The 19,011-nt window shown below is 51.1% G+C and overlaps 2 protein-coding genes across 2 annotated transcripts in view; both read right to left on the bottom strand.

The window, feature by feature from the left end:
- MOV10L1 (Mov10 like RNA helicase 1) overlaps positions 1-4,042 on the bottom strand; it is a 32,404-nt gene extending 28,362 nt beyond the window's left edge. Inside the window, exons 1-3 of the mRNA XM_027108059.1 lie at positions 3,757-4,042; positions 3,261-3,372; positions 1,766-1,960 (exon numbers count right to left, since the gene is read on the bottom strand). Coding sequence (XP_026963860.1) covers positions 1,766-1,960; positions 3,261-3,372; positions 3,757-3,922 — 473 coding nt within the window. The 5' untranslated portion in view covers positions 3,923-4,042. The remainder of the gene's footprint in view (positions 1-1,765; positions 1,961-3,260; positions 3,373-3,756) is intronic.
- A 3,597-nt stretch (positions 4,043-7,639) lies between these two features.
- On the bottom strand, positions 7,640-16,428 carry LOC113620362 (RNA helicase Mov10l1-like). Its single transcript, XM_027106032.1, has 4 exons — positions 16,077-16,428; positions 14,261-14,450; positions 9,357-9,613; positions 7,640-8,053 (listed from the first exon to the last, which is right to left on the bottom strand). The coding sequence occupies exons 1-4, from the start codon at positions 16,426-16,428 to the stop codon at positions 7,884-7,886; spliced, it is 969 nt and encodes a 322-aa protein (XP_026961833.1). The 3' UTR covers positions 7,640-7,883.
- Between the last annotated feature and the right edge of the window lie 2,583 nt (positions 16,429-19,011).

Raw genomic sequence — 19,011 nt, 5'->3', positions numbered from 1 at the left:
CCAGGTTAGGGAAGTTTTCAGCTGTTATGTCTTCATGTATGTTCTCTGCCCCTTTCCCTCTCTCTTCTCCTCTGGGACCCATTTGATGGTGTCCCAGTGCTCTCTCTTTTTTTTCTAAATATAGATTACTTGCATTTTCTTTTTTTTATACATTTATTTTTTATTTATTTACTTTTGGCTGCGTTGTGTCTTTGTTGCGGTGCGCAGGCTTCTCATTGCAGTGGCTCCTCTTGCTGCGCAGCATGGGCTCCAGGCACGCAGGCTTCAGTAGCTGTGGCTTGCGGGCTCTAGAGTGCAGGCTCAGTAGTTGTGGCGCACGGGCTTAGCTGCTCCGCGGCGTGTGGGATCTTCCCGGACCAGGGATCGAACCAATGTCCCTGCATTGGCAGGCGGATTCTTAACCACTGCGCCACCAGGGAAGTCCCGAGTGTTCGCTTTAGGGACACTCCTGTACAGTGACAATGTATTAATATTCAATGGGGAAAAACTTACCAGAGGATTAAATACTTGTGCTGTTGCTCTACTTCACTCCTCTAGTTAAGCCAAACTGTAATGGGAAAGCTGCTTGGTGCACCACTAAACGACAGCCAGAGGTTCTTAAAAGCTCCTGTAACTGGAGTCCAGCCATGTGGACCTGCCGCCCGCAGGCCACATGACTTCTTGCTCCTGTGTTCAGGTTCCATCCCTAGAGCCACTCAACTACTGTTTACACGCCCAGTACTGTTCTTACTTACTGATTGCTGTTGACTGCTCAGTGCCAGAAATGGCACGTGTGGGGCAGGGGGGGACTAGCACTTTACAAATGAAACTAAGCCTCAGAGAGGTTGAGAAACTGGCCTGAGATGGCACAGCTTCCGGGTGGCAGTGCTGGGATTCAAACAATGGTCTAACCCCAAAGGTCAATGAGCACACAATACTTGAACAGATTCCCCTCCAGCCCACGCATTAGTGGAAGCCCACAGTACCTTATCTTCAACTGTTCCCAGGTCAGATGTGATCTGGGATTCAGGACTTCCCACCACAGAAAAACCGCATGTACCATCCCACTGAGTTCTGGGCAGCAGATGAGGGGGCGCGTCCACACGACTAAGTCGTGGAACGTCCTCCAGCCTATAGGTCATGATTTTTTGGCACCTAACTTAAAAAAGCAAAATCTGCTTTTCAGAGCTTTTGGGATTTATAACTGCAGACGAGAAAGCGTGGATGCGCGGCACTTTCTCCAGACGACACCCCAGATACGGTCAGGTTGTCCCCAAGCCCCCAGCCACGCGTCACTAGCAGATTACATGCTTTTTCTTAATTTCATTTTTCAAAGGTGTCACATCTTCAAATGGGCTTCAAACAGCCAAGCAACCCTCCTGCCCTCGACAAGCGACACTCGGGTGCTGTGAATGGCCCTCGAAAGCCATGCCAACCACGTCTCACTGACCCCTCGCTGCTTGGTGCCCTGGGTGCCCATGTGGGACACGGGCTGTCTCGGGAGGTGGGCGGGCTGGGCTGACGGGAACATGAAAGGTGGCAGGAGCCGAGGGCAAGGGTCAAATCACAGCGTGCACTGCGAGTCACCTTGAGACTAGCTGGGGTGCTGCAGACACCCCCACCCCCCGCCGTCCTCACAGCGTGTCCCCAGGACAATGGAGGGCGCTGGGCCTCAGCTGCATCCCTTTATCCAGGACGTCCACCTCCCTCCAACAACAGCAGCTACGTGCATCCCTCACACCGTGAGCCCAAGATCTGGGCTTGCATTGTCGTCCGCTCATGGTACCTTTTCTGCATGGTCATGACAACTGTAGTTTTGGTGGAAGCTAACACTTGGGAACTTTTAGACTTCTTCCATGAAAAGGGTTCTCGGACAGCTATCAGTGATTCCTCCTCACTTACGACGTTCACTTCAAGGAATCGCCCGATTATGAAATTGGAGAAGCAAAGCAGAAGGAGCTCCTTGCAGCGGCCAGAATTCCTGGAGAAACAAGACACAGTTTAGTGTGAGTCGTAAGTGACAGAGGCAGGTTCAACACAATCTCCCTTCGTTCACACAGGGAAAGTCACAGAGCTAGCAAACCAGTCACCCTTAGCTTTTTTATTATTAATTTAAAATTAATTTATTTCTTTATTTTTGTCTGCGTTGGGTCTTCGTTGCTGTGCGTGGGCTTTCTCTAATTGTGGCGAGCAGGGGCTACCCTTCGTTGTGGTGCATGGGTTTCTCATTGCGGTGGCTTCTGTTGTTGCAGAGCATGGGCTCTAGGCGCACGGGCTTCAGTAGTTGTGGCACGAGGGCTCAGTAGTTGTGGTGCACGGGCTTAGTTGCTCCGCGGCATGTGGGATCTTCCCGGACCAGGGCTCGAACCCGTGTCTCCTGCACTGGCAGGTGGATTCTTAACCACTGTGCCACAGGTAAGCCCACCCTTAGCTTTTAATAATTCTTTTAGAGGGAAAAAATGGACGTTCTAAAATAAGCAATGCTAACGTTTTCCCAAGCTAAAATCACACACTTGAAATGGTATTGTCTGTAATTCTCACGCTTAAGAATGGAAACAATATTTCTAGTACTCCCAAGTTTAAATCAGAGCTGTGTAGCGTGACCAGAGACACCACCTCCCACTCTGCCTTCTGCCCACTTTCCACTGCTGCTCGAGTCCCGGCCCCACTGTCACGTTATGGAGGCGCCACGGGGGCTGCATCACCAACCACTGGCTCGAGGACTGCCCTTGGCTCAAAGCGCCACCCGGGCCTGAAGCAAGGCGCTGATTTAATCAGAGCCACCCTCTGACAAATTTTAAATCACCAAGTGTAGATGAGATGAGGGAGGGGAGAAGGACTGCACCAAAGCGCCCAGCTGCCAGGGGACCAGCAGGCAGAGCCGGGGGTTCTGGACACGGGGAAGGAGGCAGGAGACGGAAGGGCCCACGAGGGCTCGGGAGCCTGTGTCTGGCTGGGCTGCCCGGGTGGAGGGAGAAGGGCAGGCAGGTCTCAGGGCCGAGCTGAGGCCAGGCCTGGGGAGCAGCAGCAGGGACCTCGGGGCCCCGGCTTCCCAAGGCTGTGGGGGCTTGGCCGTGCCCGTCCTCCGTAGTCAGGAGTCAGCGGGGGTACCCTTACTCAAGCCACTTCCTTCACTAGCGCTTTTCCTTGTCATTTCGTCCCATCAAAATAGTTACCAATACTTTTTACATCCAACCTATAAGTACCATAAGCGAAACCGAACAAGACAAACGCGCAGATGCCTGCAAAGTCAACTCCCTCCATACCCTCCAGCCACGTACTTTGCATCACAGGTAACCACGATCAGGGTTTTTCCACCTGGAGGAATGAGCCCACCAGGTTCGGGCTTCTGTGACACATTCTTCTCCTTTTCTCCTTTACAGGCATAGTCATCTGGGAGATGAAATTTAAATCCAAAATTAGACCAAACGTGAACTGTTCTGACAGTGGTGGTGCTGGTGGAAGGGCCTATCACACATAGATGAGTGGCCGAAGCCCCCGACAGGTGAGCGACAGGCAAGGGGGCTGCAGGCATCCTCTTCCCAATTTAGAATCATTGCAGGAAGCAGCTCGTGTAAAGCACGAAGCAGCTCGTGTAAAGCACGCCGGGCATTTCTCCAGCTGTTTTAGCCCCAAGTATCAGAGAAGGGTCCAGACCAAAGAGCCCACAGGGTAAACGCTGCCACTAGCCTGGCCAGACCCTGGAGCAGCTGCACCAGCTCCCGGACCCGACAGGGCTCGCGCAGCTGATCCAATGGCAACAGCTGAAACGTCTACCTGGAGAGGCTTCTCTGTTGTTCACCAGACTGCTCTCCAATGTCTGATAGGTTTTGTTTTTCCTGCAGCTGTCTAATGAGTTAATATTTTCATCCGCAAAATTCTTCTCCTTCTCAGGAACGGAAACAAGAGACACTTCGGGGCACGTCTGGATTTTATCCAGCATCTGAAATCTGAACTGTTTAGCTTTATCCCAGCCACCCAACTTGCAGCTGACTAAGTTTTGAGGAGTGTCTCCTTTATTCCTGGAAAAGGAAAATTAGCCATGAACAGAGAGAGGATTTCTAAAGCTAAAATACTGTTACCATAAAACAGAATTCAATGTAACTAGTGAATGGCAATTGCAAATACTTTTATGAGTATAAGTAAAAAGGCTATTTCAGGGTGGAAAATCTAGAAAGATATACATAAAGGAAAAAATAAGCAAGCAAAATAAAATCGGTTCTACAGAAATTCTTAAACCACAGTTTGTACTTCTGTTTGAGTGGCAAACTTACTCTATCCAGATCACCACATTTTTGCTTTCTCCTTCTTTCAGCGTTCCAAAATTTGTCATCCTCGTGACTTCAATGTCACCTTTGTTTTTCAGTAAAAGGGCTCCACAGGCCTCGTCAGCAGCCTCCTGGACCACAGAGGTGCCCCTGGATAAAGCAGCCACAGGACAGTGTCGGGGTCAGCGTGGGCGGGTGGCGCGTCCTGAGGCCCCACCTGCCTTCCCTGCCCTTCCGGGCCACACCAACCACAGGGCGAGGGGATAAGGGGCCAACCCCAAAGAGGCGACCAAGTAAGGACGACACTTAGAACTTCTGAGTAAGACAGCAGATCACCCTGAAGAAGAAACTACAAGCCCTGCTGAATCCAGAGGAGAGGAGGGCCCTGGTGGGAGCTCTGGGGATCTGAGAACACGGGCAGCCTTCGCCAGCTGTGCACCCCCCCGAGCCCCGGGACTCCTCGCCCCCGCACCCCCCAGCCCTGGTCACAGAGGGAAGGGTGTTCAATGCTCCTCCCCAGACCCTCCCCGGCTGCCGCAAGGGGCTTTGCTCGTCAGTGACCCATTACTAAGCTTTCGTTGGAAAAAGAGTGTGGCTTCAAAATATTTGAAACTAATTAAATGAGAATTTTTATCTTTAGAAAATGAGCAGATTCCACCCTCCGTGAGAAGGGACCATTCGTCCCCCTCTGTCCTCCTGACGCTGCCATGAAGCTCGGGCGCTGTGCCCACCGTGCACCCTCAGCTCCTTCCTGCCCTCCCTGACCCTCCCGTAGTGCCACCTGGAAACAGGCTCCTTCACACCTGGTCCCTGTGCACACACCCACCCAGAGACACCCTCCACCACAGCAGCCACGCCCTCTCAGCCAGCCCCCCTTAACTCCCTGCTGGCCACACGGCCCTGCCCGCCCCCCGCTCCCCACCTTCCTCTCCTCATCCACACGGCCAGGGCCGCCCCGAGATCGGGCAGCCATGCCTCAGCCCCCGCCTGGGGCGGCCGTGGGAGCGGTCATCTGTCCTGGCAGACGGCCAGCCGTAGCGGCTTATGGGCAGGCAGAGACGCACCAAGACAGGAGTCAGGAGCCACCTGCGGGTTCTGGGCGGAACCCACCCGGAGCCTGGAGGGGGGATGCTGGACGCCGCTACAGGCCTGGCCCGGAGGAGTGCAGGTCCCTGCTTTGCACACGACACTTCGCTGTCCTTCAGACCCTTGAGCGGGCAGCCGGACGGTGCGTCTGAGTGCAGGGCAGCATCCTCCACTTGGGGCTAACGCCGTGGAGCCAGGACCAGGATGGGAGGAAACCACGGTCAGGATGCAGCACAGGGACCACAGCATACGGGGCATCTGCTGGGTGGACAGGACGCGGGGCCTGACTGCTTACCGGGCCAGCGACCCCTCCACCGCTCACCCCAGCCCCGCACTGACTGGGGGATGATGAGGGGCTGCACAAGAGCTGGGGTTGGCTCACAGCCAGTGTCTGAAAATGAAGGTGTGACGACTTCCCTGGCCCCGTGAAGACGGCTGCTCGAGGCAGACGCATGGAGCTCGGGGTTAAGTGCCCGACTGGTCACCCTTACGGGGACCAGCTCCCCTCACTGGAGGGGCCAGAGTCCACTGCAGCCAGGCCACCAGGGGAGGCTCACCCGAAGCTCACTGCCCACTGCCAGGGAGCCCCCCGCTCCTGCCCCCACCCACTCCATTCGGCAGACGCGGGTCCTCTGGAAACATGGTGAGTCACAGAGCAGGTTAAGGTAAGTGCTGCGAAGAATCACACAGGGCAACAGGGACCCAGACTCCCTTCCGACGAACACGCTGGCCTGCAGGCGAGACGGCAGCTGCTTCTCTCGGATGGCCAGTTTGCACCAGTCCTGGCTGCCCTCCCACGATCCGCCCCTGCCCACGGCCGTCAGGAGCCCAGTTAACTGTGCTGTGAAGACAACGATCAGGAAGCCCGCGTCCCAACAACACGGAGCTCCCTTAAAGTGGCAGGAGGTTCCGAGTGACAATACCTAATGTGGGCAGGGCCGACGGCCAGCAGGATCACAGAGCCAGCAGGGAGCCGAGGCCCCGGTTCGGCCTCCAAGATCCCGGCACAGATGCCTGGCAAACAAGCGCCTGCTTGGCCTCACATCCTCACACCCCTGGGCCCATCAGATGGACTGAAGCCAGAACTCCCGGGCCTCCTGGGCCTTCCCGGTGGAGGGGGCAAGGGTATGCATCTCCCGCACTTCGCTGTTATGAGAACGGGCAGAGTCATTCTCCAAAAGGAGAGCAGGTCCCATGGGGCAGGAGGCTGTGTCCACCAGACAGCCTGGTCACGGCAGGGCCCACCTCACCACGTTCCCCTTCTGCCCACACCCCGGTCCCAGCACATCCCTCCCAGCTGCGCCAGGCAGCTCAGTCCTCCTGAGATGGGGCTCCCCTGCCTGCCCGTCCTGTGGCTCATGAGACACTCCCCCCTGCAAGCAATCTGCTCCGCTGAGGAGATCAGACAATAAACAGAAGGACTTCAGAAACCATGTAACGAGCTCCCTGAGACGAGCACTACGGAGAGAGAGCAGCAGAGACGGGGCGGGAGCTCAGGAAGGCCTGCCGTGCTGCATAAACACGCGTGTTGGAGGCAGGAAGTCACGGGCGCACAGAAGGAAGAACCAGATACAGGAAATTCAGTAATTTTAAGAATCAACCAGGACTTCCCTGGTGGTCCAGTGAGTAAGACTCCACGTTCCCAATGCAGAGGGTCCGGGTTCGATCCCTGGTTGGGGAACTAGGTACTGCATGCGTGACACAACTGGCATAGCCAAAATAAAACAAAGAACTGACCACGTCCAACGTGTTCTACAAAATGCCAACATGTGAAAGAACACAACACACAAAGCCCACGAAAATATGGAGATCATCACCATGAGCTATCAAGAGGCGGCCTCTCACTCAGCCTTCAGGCAGCTGTGAGGACCCCCAGCCCCCAGGAGGGCTCTCCCTCCAGCCCGCCAGCTCAGGGCCTGGACGGTCTGCTACCTGCCTTGTTCAACCGGCTCTCAGATGCACCCCAGGCCCCCGCCCCTCGAGCCGCCGCCTCCTCACCGCCTCTGCACTGGGGTCACGCACAGGGCCCTCCACGTGTAGCACGACTGGCTGCTCTCCACCACCACCGCGCTGACCACGTCATGCCTCTGTGGCACGTAGCCTTCCGGGAGCTTCAGGGAGTCCAGAGTGAAAAAGATGTAGTCGTTGATCACCCCGTTCCTCCCACAGAGGCTGGACACGCAGACCTGCAAGCACAGCACCAGACGCTGGCAGTGTGCACGGGGCTGCCGCAGCCAGTGAGGCTCAGGCCTGGTCTCGGAGGAGGAGCAATGCCCCCAGCGGGACCGGCCAGGCAGGGAGCGGGGCCCAGAGCACACCTCCACCCGCAACCTCAATTCTCTCCTCTGTTCCAGTCCCCACTCCCCAGACCACAGCCGTTGCTACGAGCGAGGGCAGAGCCCACACCCCACTCCACGCATCCCCACCATCAGACGCTTTAACACTCCTCGTCCCTTCGTGACCTAGAATTTAACTATGTGAGTGTGCAGGCTGGCCGCCGGTGACCTCGGTAAGACATCAGGGTCTTCTCTGCCCGAGACGGACCCTCATTTATCCTGACCTCCCATCGCACTCAGGACCCCGGGCCGCTCGAGGCTCAGCACCTACCCGGTCCACGCGCTTGTACCTCAGTGGCTTCACCGAGATGGCCTCACTGCTCCACGTGCCCGGCCGGATCCAGTACTCGGCCTCCACCCAGTCCCCCTTGCAAGGCTTGAAACCTCCAAGGCAGGGAAACCGGGCATGTTACTTGGTAATGCAACATCAAAGTGTACAATTCACTCTGCAGTTATGTTTCTGTTCTGAGACACACATGACTGGTTGAGAAAGGTGCTCTCTGTTCCTGTTAGGAACCAGCGTATCCACCTGGATTCTCTTCCAGGTTTACCCACGCCAACGGAGCAGAGGCTGTTACAGGCCAACCTGTCTTCCTGCCTACAAGGCAAGAGCAGGGGACCTGGTCTGCACAATGTCAGGGCCCCATCTGATTTCAGATACTCCCCAAAGTTCAAACAAAGAAAAACGTAACAAAGTGTCATCAACAACTGCAACCAAGTGGGCAGAATGGCAGCCCTCTACCCACAGCCCTGGCTCCAGGAGGTATGGGTACGTGTGGCACTCCTGTGCCAGCTCCTTGCAGACACTGTGAGTACCCTCCCCATCAGGGACACCCAGGGTGCACGGTGACACAGGGAGATGTGCTCAGACCTGAGGCCTGGGTGGCTACGGGTATCCCAGCTCAGGAGAGGGAGCCCCTCGGTGTGCCAGAGAGCTGGTAGGGTGGCCGGGAAAGCGGGGAAACGGCAGGGGCAGTGACGTGAGGTGGCAGCCAAGCCGTCCTGACGCGAAGCGGGGAGAGAGTGGTCTGGACAGGTTGGGCGTGGCACGCGGTGTAGCCACAACCGGTGATAACCTTTTGGTTGTTTTGTAATAAACATTTTTGCAGCAGTTAAGCTCAAAAAACAACAGTGCCTAATGAAATATAGAGTTTGTTTCTCAAGAAAGCTGGTGACGAGCACACAGCAGCCCAACCATCTGCGGACACTGCTACTCAGCAGCGGGGCCGTGCTGCACCACGTGCAGCGGCACAAAGCCACTGGAGGCAAAGCTCCTGGAGCACCAGCTTCCAGGTCGGTGGGTGTTTTAGGCAGACTGACAGAGGCACAAAGGCAGCCCAGCTACAGAGCACCCACAGCAAAGCCACTGCTCAAACAGACAGACCAGAAGGGAAAGGGCAAGGTTGGCTGGTCCATACAGGGCAGGCCTGGGGGCAGAGCAGGGGGGCATCTGGGGTAAAGAGCTCCAGCCTCAGGGTGGGGTGGGGTGGGGTGGGATGTCAGAGGCCTGGGATGAGATCCAGATAGGAGGAACCAGATGTTGGGCAGAGGCTTTAAGGGCAACACTCTGAGGACCTGGCAGATGAAAACCGGTCCCTGGTCCATCTCAAATCTCATTATGAACATTAAAAAAAAAAAACCCACAAAACCTAATTTTAAACATGAAGCAGAAACACATCCCGTGTACCTTCACACACACTCTCCAGGGAGAAGTACGTGGTCTGGTTGATGTAGCCGGCGCCGTCCATCAGCGAGGTCACGCAGCCGACCAGCACTCGGGGGCTGGAGTCGGACAGCCCTCTGCCGTGCCTCTTGCTGTTGTCTTCCCATTTATCTGAGACGGCTTCCACCTGCAAGACAGGCAAACTGCTACTTAAGACATACTGAGGACTCCAAGGAAAGCAAACCTCTGGCCAAGACCCCCTTATGAACAGAGGCAAAAATCTTCAATGAAATACTGGCAAACTGAATGCAGCTGCATAAGAAATGCGTTGCACACCACGATGGAGGGGGGTTTACCCCAGAATGCAGACGTGGTTCCACAAATGAAAATCAGTCAGTACCATCCAGCACACTGGCAGAACAAAGGAAAAAATATACGATCATCTCAGCTGATACAGAAAAAGCATCTGACATAACTCAACACCTTTACACGATAAAAACTCAATCCAATAGGAAGAGACTGGAACTTCCTCAATAGGATAAAGGCCACGTGTGAGAAACCCACAGCTCACATGACACTCGGTGGTGAGAGACTGAAAGCTTTCCCCCGAGGATAAGGAACAAGGCAAGGATGCCTGTTTTCACCACTTCTGTTCAACATAATACTGGAAGTCCCAGCCAGAGCAATTAGGCAAGAAGAAGAAATTTTAATATCCAAATTGGAAAGGAAGAAGTAAATTATCTACTTATAGATGACATGATCTTACACACAGAAAACGCTAAAAAATCTACAAAACACCTCTTAGAGCTAATAAATGAATTCAGCAAAGTTCCAGCGTATGAAATCAATATACAAAAATCAGTCGTATTTCTATACACTTGCGATGAACAATTTAAAAAAGGCAACTGAGAAAACAATTCCATTTACGATAGCATCAAAAAGAATAAAACACTTAGGAATAAATTTAACCAAGGAGGTGGAAGACCTGTACACTGAAAACTATAAAGTGTGGCTGCAAGCAGTCAGAGAAAACACAAATAAATGGAAACACATCTCACGTTCACGGATTAACATTAAGACATCGATACTACCCAAAGCGATCTATGGATTCAATGCAATCTCTATCAAAATCCCAATGATGTTTTTTGCAGAAATAGAAAAACCCATCCCAGAATGCATATGGAATCTCGAGTAATGCTGAATAGCCAAAACAATCTTGAAAAGGAAGAGCAAAGTTGGAGGACTCACACTTTTTGATTTCAAAACTTACTACAAGGGCTTCCCTGGTGGTGCAGTGGTTAAGAATCCGCCTGCCAATGCAGGGGACATGGGTTCAAGCCCTGGTCTGGAAGATCCCATATGCCGCAGAGCAACTCAGCCCATGCGCCACAGCGACTGAGCCAGCGCTCTAGAGCCTGCGAGCCACAACTACTGAGCCCATGTGCCACAACTACCGAAGCCCACACACCTAGAGCCCGTGCTCCACAGCGAGAAGCCACCACAATGAGAAGCGCATGCACCGCAACAAAGAGTAGCCCCCGCTCGCCGCAACCAGAGAAAAGCCCGCGCGCAGCAACAAAAACTGAATGCAGCCAAAAAAAAAAAAAAGTAAAAAACCAAACAAAAAACCCCAAAAAAACTTACTACAAAGCTACAGTAATTAAAAGAGTGTAAGGACAGACAAAATACCAATGAAATAAAGAGCCCAGAAATAAACCCTCACATATCTGGTCCAAGGTGCCAACAAAGGTGCCAGGACCCTTCAAGAGGGAAAAGGTCTTCTCAAAAAACGGTGGTGGGAGAACTGGCTGTCAGCGTGCAAAAGAATGAAGTCAAACCCTCATCCAATACCATATTCAAAAATTAATTCAAAAATGGGTCAGACTTAAATTTAAGAACTAAAACTATAAAACCCTTAGAAGAAATCACAGGAGAAAATCTTCATGATCTTGGATTAGTTAATGATTTTTTTAAGTGTGACATCAAAGGCATAGGCTATTAAAAAAGGATAAATTGTACTCCATCAAAATTTAAAACTTTGGTGCATCAAAGGATATTATTGATATTAAGAAAAAGTTAAAAAATTCACAGAATGGGAGGAAATATCTGTAAACCACATATCTGATAAGGGATTAATATCCAGAATATATAAAAAACTTCTACAACTTAACAAGAAAATAAACAACCTGATTAAAATATAAGCAAAAGAACTGAAAAGACATTTCTCTAAAGAAGATATATAAATGACCAATAAGCACATGAGAAGATGCTCAACATCACTAATTATTAGGGAAATATAAATCAAAACCACAATAAAACACCCCTTCACACCCACTAGAGCGGCTACTATCAAAAAATGGGAAGACAATTCAAGTTGGTGGAGATGTGGAGAAACTGGAGCCCCTGTGCTGCTGGTGGGCATGTAAAATGGTGCCGCCACTGGGGAAACTTTGGCGTACCCTCCAAAAGTTAAACACGGGATTACCATATGAGCATGCAATTCTACTCCAAGGTACAGACCCAAAAGAATTGAAAACTGGGACTCAGAAAGGTGCTTTTCACAGCAGCACTACCCACAACAGCCAGAAAGTAGAAACAATGCAAGTGCCCATAAACAGGTGAGTGGAGAAACAAAATGTAATCTATGCATACAATGGAATATTATTTAGCCGTAGTAAGGAATGAAGTTCTGATACATGTTACATGGATATGCCTTGAAAATATTATGCTAAGTCTAATACGGCAGACACAAAAGGACTAATATCATACGATTCCACTTACATGAGGTACCCAGGATAGTCACATTTATAGAGACAGAAAGTAGAATAGTGGATTATTGTTTAATGGGTATAGAGTTTATATTTGGGATGATGAAAAGTTATGAAAACAGACAGTGGGTATAAGCGCACAACAACATGAATGTACTTAGTGCCACTGAATGGCATTAAAAATTTAAATTAAAATTAATTTTATGTTATGCATATTTTACCACAGTAAAAAAACCTGAATAAAAAATGAGCAAACAAATCCAGAGGGTAGAGCGAATGAGCCAATTCCACAACTTTCACGAAGGAAGTCAGTTAACACTGTTAAACGCTGGTAAATCAAGTGACTCAAGCATCTTCCAGAAGAGCTAAAAACCAACAAGGCAAGTACTTGGCCTGCGGAGTCCAAGTGCAGGTGGAGAGCAAGGAGGAAGCGCCTGTTCCTCGCTGGCGGCATGTTCCCGGCCACAGCGGCCCTGCAGGCCCTCCAGCCACCCCACAGACGTCTACATTCGCGCCGTCCAATTTGGTGCCACCAGCTACGTTCAGTGCTTGAAATGTGGCTCGTGAAACTGAGGAATTAATTCTAAATTTTATTTAATTTTAATAAATTTAAATTTAAATAGCCACACATGGCTGGTAGGTGGCATTTACTAAAATGTAATGGTAACAAAGTATGTCTTGACCATTTTAAAAAGTAGTGGAGCTCAGTAAATTTGCAAGATACCAAATTACGTAACAAAAAAAATCAACAGATTTCCTAGAGGGAAAGAAAAAGATTAATTTGAAAATACAAATAAAAATCATATTGATAATGGAACAAAAACATTACAATTCTCAAAAATAAACTTCACAAGGCATCTGAAGAACTGAAGTGTACAAAAGAACACAAAGGAAGGCTTAGATAAGTGGACAGACATAATTTGTAGCTGGAGAAGACCTGCTATGATCCACACGTCGCTTGACCTAAATGGATCCACACACTCAGTGCTGGTCTGGGTGAGTCTGAGCCCAGGAGGAGAAATGGTAGGATTACTCTAACGTTTATCCACATCGAGGGGAGAGCCCAGAGAAGTCCATCCACAAAGAGGAGGAAGAGAGAAAACAGCCTGCCACCTGAGGACACAACCGTGCCACGTGGGCCACGTGCAGGCATCAGAACCGACAGGGAACCGACAGGGTCCGGACGGGGTCCCAGGCAGATGGGATTCTGGTGTGTGAGAAAGGGACCTTCCCACTCAGTAGGAAACAGGGGACCACTCAGCGGATGACTGGTGCGCTACCGGGGAAGAAACGTCTGGCTCCTTCTTTCAGTCTGTACATCCAGTAAGTTCCAGGTAAATTAAACATTTAAATGTCCATAAATTTTCACAGGAAAACCTGAGTGCATGTCGAATGAAAAGTGGGAAAAGCCTCTCTAAGGATTCGTACAGAGCCCGAGAGCCACATGGAAAAGACAGACACGTTAACTACATAAAATGAGACTTTATAAAACAAAGTCAAAAGATGATCTTGGGGGGAAACATTTGCAACATTTTCATATAATAATTTTGCTTAAAAAAGTCTAATTCCCAAAATGTAGAAAGTTTAATTTTAAAAAGTTGAACCCAACAAAAAAATGATAAAAGGACACTAAAATAACTCATAGAAAAAAATGTGAAAATTTAATCTACTTTAAGGCTTAAGTGCAAATTAAAATTATAAGATCCCTTTTCAAAGTGATTGGTGCAGATTTCCAAGATCAATAACGTCCACAACCTTTTGCCAACGTGGGTAACAAGTGTCTCATCCTGCCCCTGAGTATGATTAGTGCAGCGTTACTGAAGGATAATTTGATGATAACCATTAACACGTTAAATGTGCACATACTCTCTGACTAACAATTATACTTCCAGGAAATCAGAGTACAAAAACACAATTTTTTTTAAAGAAACACTTGCTGAATAGTAGGGTTCATTAATTATCTTGGTTAACTGGATAACAAAGGATCCAAATAGTTACTTTTAACAATACTTTTTTAAAAGACTAGAAGAGTGGATACAGAAGTGGTAACAGTGTTTCTCTCCATGGCATAAAGCTACAGGTTGTCTCTGACAGGTAACTGAACAGGAGGACAGCGGCGTGAAGCCCAAGGTGTAGAGAGGCTTCCTCATGAACTCAGGCCTTACCCGGATTGCTTTCAGTCCATTCGACACCTTATTTTCTTCCACGACCGCAATAACTTCCTGTCCAACATTTAGAAGCACTTTGCTCGTCAAAGCCTCATTGGAGAAGTAGATCAAATCATCAATCATGCCATAATCGCCGCAGTACCTTGTCACGACACCCTGGACAGTTTTCAACTTGGTGTCACCTAAGACGGGTAAACAGAGAGGTTATATTGACCACAAATCAAGTGCACACTACAGTTAAGCCCCCCAGAGCGTCCGTGGGGCTAGGAGCCCTGTGGGCTGAGAACCTCCCTGGGGACTGGGGTGCTCAGAAAGCAGGGTTTTAGAGGCAGACTACCCAGGTTCCTCCCAGGGGCACAGGCGGTGGGCTCGATGGGGAGAGCCCATCTGCATCTGACGGCCAGCTCTTCCCCAGCCATCTGTGGAGCCCTGGGCTAGGGCTTTACCACCCCGTGCCTGTCCTCACTTGTAAAACGGGGACAGTCATGGTCTCTGTCCGAGAGAGCTGTGTGAGGGTTATTACGTGACAGACGCGTGCAATGCGTAGACCTCTGAGTGGCTGGCACAGGCTGGGGGCATCGTAAACTGCTGTTAGCATTATAGCAGCATCAGGGGAGTGGCTACTGCGCATCCTCATCACCGCTGTTATCAATACCACCAGCAGCACGGTCAGGCGATTCTGTGTTATTTCACCAAAGCAGGCGCTGGAAGACGTTCTGGGCCTGGGGGTCAAGTCTGGCGTAGAACAGGGCCTGCCCTCATCCACTCAAGAGACCCCGGCCAGAACCCGTGCTCCGAGTCCGCACAGCACCTCGTCTGCTCCTTGTCAGACACAGAAGACACCCAAGTGCCCAGGGCACGGCCCAGCCACGGAAGCCCGCGGAAGCCTGGCTGGAACTCCGACTGCTGTTCAAGGGCCACATTTAACAGACAAGATCCGCGGACGGACGAAGCGACTTACTCCAGGCGGCAAAGAGGCATTAACAACTCTGGGCAGAGATGGCTGTTAGCGTGCTGCCCTAACAAGTAACTCCACGGCTGACGTTCTGGCTTCTCTTGCGGAGAATTTCATCTTTTTAGAGGTTAGAGAAGGCAACTAGAGAATCACTACCCGGCGTTCAAGTCTCAGATGCAAAGAGGAATTGGGAGGAAATGCGAAAAGCCTTGGGGAAAAGCAACCGTGTAATTCGGGGTGCAGGGAGGGACGCTGTGGCAGAAACAGAAGTACGTACAGCTTGTACTTCAGGAAGATGGGTTCGAAAACAATTTCAAGTAAACAGGAGGAGGATACCACGAGACTCTAAAATGACAGTTTAAGACAGCCAGATTACACTCTTCAGAGCTGTCGAAGCACACAACCGCAAGGGACACTGACACAGAGAGAACGGGAAGCCGTGCAGGGACGACGTGTCAAGGCGCTCCCGGCGCATGAAAACACAAAGCGGAAACAAGGAGGCACAGACCCCAAAAGCCGTAAAATGCTATTACGTACTGAGAAGACCTATTTAAGTTACACTGCAAAGAAGAGATCATCACGGGACAGACACCCCTCAGCTTCGAGTTAGAAAACAAGCAAAAGCTCTCAAATCCCGATCTCGTCACACTAACGCCCTGGGACCCGGCTCGGACCACGCTCCTCCCCCACTCCCGCCCCACCAGGCGCAGGAACCAGGCTTTGAGGGCCTCAGCGGCTCTCACTACGTCACCAGCCGCCCCACCCCCACCCCCGCGCCCGTCCACAGTCCCGGTCCACCGTCTGGCTGGGCGGCCTCAGGGGGCCGCGCGTACCAGCCCTTCCCGCGAGGCACCTTCTGCGAGCTTGGGCCCCGGCGGCCCGGCCTCCTCCTCGGGTTCTTCCGCCCTCCTCCAGAAGAAGGCCACCAGCTTGCCCGCGAGGTGGAGCATGGCCCGGCCGTTCGTCTCCGCCGCCCTAGGCGCCCGCACGCGGCACGCCGCTCCCGCTGCCCTCAGCCAATGGGGTTGCTGCGGCCGAGCCTGCGCCTGCGCGCCCTCGAGCTTGGCCAATAGGGTTGTGGCGCCCGCGCCTGCGCCCACGCCTGGTCGAGCTCGGCCAATGGGGGTGTTGCACGCGCCAAGCCTGTTAGCTGCGGGTGGTTGGCGGTTGCTGACCGTTAGTGCGCGGCGTGGGAGTGACGTCATGCCTGGAGCTCAAGGCGTGTGCTGGTGGGCAGGGCTTCGCGCAGATGGGCGGGGCTTCGCCTAGGTGGGCCTCCTTCCGTCCATCGGAGGAGCGGGGAAGGCAGAGCATCTCACAACTCTGTGCTGTTAGGTGTAGCTTTGGCAGATATGCTTTATCAAGTTGAGGAAGTTCCCTCTGTTCCTATTTTTCTGAGAGTTCTTATCGCGCTTGGGTGTGGAATTTTATCAAATGCTTTTTTCTGTATCTGTTGAAGTGATCATGTCGTTTTAGGGTGTTAATGAGAGTGACTCATACTGATTGATTTTTCAAATGTTAAGCCACCCGTGCTTTTCTGGGAACACTCAACTTGGTCATTGTTTATTATCCTTTTTGTGTATTGATTCAACTTGGTAATGTGTGGTCAAGGGTGGCATCTTTGCTCCTGAGTGATGAAGAAATTTTCACATATTGAGGTGTGGGGAAGTCCTTCTGGCTTATACCTGATTTCGCTTGAACTCTACGCTAACTAGAACAGCCTGCCTTGTGGCCTATCAGACATACATTGTACATCTGCTTTAACAAATTCAATACATTCAATAGTTAAAGGGCTATTTAAGTTACCAGTATTGAGCAATATTGCATAAACTTTGGTAATTTCATCTTTTATGGGATTTGTCCATTTCATCCAAGGTGTCAAATTATTAGCATAAATTGTTCACAGTATTTCCTTACCATCCTTTTTATGTCCGTGTGATCCACTGTGATGAACCATCTTTCATGCCTGATGTTGGAAATTTATGTCTACCCTCTTGTCTTCATCAGTCTAGCTACAGGTTTATCAGTTTTATTTGTCTTTTCAGAAAACACCTCTTGGTTTCATTGATTTTTCTCTATTCGTTATTTCCTGTTTTTGTCTTCTTCGTCCTCCCCCACCCCTGCCCCCCTCTACTGCCTCTCTCTTCCTCCTCCACCTCCTTCTTCTTCTACTTTGATTTGTAGTTTTCTAACTTTTTAAGGTGAAAAATTAGATAATGAATTTTGGAACTTTCTTCATTTTTGATATGTGTTTAAAAGTACACATTTCTGTAAGCTCCGACTCAGCTGCATTGTACAAAATTTGACGTGTTGTATTTTCATTTTCCTTCAGTTTCTAATTTCCTTTGTGATTTCTTCTTTGACCCATGGGGTTATTTTAGCGGTATATTGTTTAGTTTCTAAATATTTGAGGATTTTCCAGATATTTTTCTGTTAATAATTTCGAATTTAATGTTGTCATGGTCAGACAATGAAACTTGGATGAATTAATTAAAAAAAATGTATCGAGGCTTTCCTCCTTGTCTCCTTCCACAAATGTTCCATGTGCTGTTGGAAACCATGGTATTGTTGGCTGGGGTCCAATTTAGCTTTGATGGGCATGTTTTTGTTCTCCTGGGTCAGATCCCTCAGTCTGATCGACAGCCTGGGCCTCGCCCCTCCGTAGATGCACAGTGTAATTACAACCCCTTCCTGAGAGGTGGGGAGATACTTGTTCCTTAAATGATACGAAACACTGCTAAGTCCCTGTCTTGGGCTCATTGCTGGGAATACACAAGGAAGTGGGAAAGGCCCTGGGGAGTTACTGGATAAGTGGGGAGAGACGTCCCAGAACAAGAGCATGCTGCAACACGGGGGCTGGGAGCTGGGCCGGGCTTCCTGCAGGGTGCCAGAGCCAGGGTGACGTGCGTGGGAGCTTCCACGTCACAGGGTTGCCCCTCCCATCCAACAGCCCAAACCTCCCCTGGATTCTGGACTCTTCCACTCCACCTCATCAGCAGATCCACTTGACATCCAACAGACACCTCAGCCTCATCATCAAGACGAAACTCCTGACCTCTGTCTTCTGCATCCCAGGTGAGGCAGCTCCAGCTGCACCGCTCAGGCCGAGAACCTTCCCGTCTCCCAAGCTCCTGCCCTCCTCGCCCCACGTCGCTGGGACGGCAGATCAGGTTGGCTTGTGAAAGTCTATTGAGAATCCTGTCACTTCTCACCACCCCCACCGCTCTACCTCCATCCCTGCCAGGACCTGCTCTCACCTGCTGCCCTGCAGCCTGTGCTCCTCCCAGCTGGACTCTTCCGCCCAGAGCTTCCGAGCAAGTCCATCTCAGAGTCAAAGCCAAGCCTGTCTCCATGTCCACAGGTGCCTTGTCCCTGGAGGCCTCACCTGCACCTTACCTCATGTGATCCTCGTGCCCACCATCCTCCAGCCTTGCCACCTCAGGGCCTTTGCACCTGCAGCAACTCTGCTCCCTGCCTGCCTCACCTCCTTCCCAGTGAGGCCTGCCTTGTCTCCCCAGGTAGCACCTTCATCCCCTCCCTGGACTTATTTGCTGTCACAGAGAGAGTCAAGTACGTCACCATAGAACACACCCATTTATTCTTCTTGTGTGCGCCTGTCCCCCCATTAGATTGCGGACTCCACGTGAGAAGGACCGTGGCCTGCCCTGTTCACGTTGCAGATGTTTGCTGAACGGCGAGGTGAATGTTGAAGCATGAGTGGGACCTCGGCAGTGGAAGACAGAGGAAGCGCTGTTGAGGAACCATAGTTTGTGTGAGGGATCGGGGCT

The sequence above is a fragment of the Aethalodelphis obliquidens genome, unplaced genomic scaffold (assembly GCF_003676395.1).
Source record: "Aethalodelphis obliquidens isolate GAN/ISIS:26980383/991018 unplaced genomic scaffold, ASM367639v1 scaffold8, whole genome shotgun sequence".
Classification (NCBI taxonomy): domain Eukaryota; kingdom Metazoa; phylum Chordata; class Mammalia; order Artiodactyla; family Delphinidae; genus Aethalodelphis; species Aethalodelphis obliquidens.
The sequence above is the reverse complement of the archived record's forward strand: the minus strand, read 5'-3'. Positions and strand labels throughout refer to the sequence as shown.

What these genes read in the sequence shown, in the direction of transcription:
- LOC113620362 (XM_027106032.1), bottom strand. Translation starts at nt 16,428, where the DNA reads ATGACGTCACTCCCACGCCGCGCACTAACGGTCAGCAACCGCCAACCA. An exon ending in CTGAAAGCAATCCGGGTAAG is followed by an intron (nt 9,614 to 14,260) that starts GCCTGAGTTCAT and finishes ATTTCATTGAAG; the next exon opens with ATTTTTGCCTCTGTTCATAA. An exon ending in CCTGGAGAGTGTGTGTGAAG is followed by an intron (nt 8,054 to 9,356) that starts GTACACGGGATG and finishes CCTGCCTTGGAG; the next exon opens with GTTTCAAGCCTTGCAAGGGG.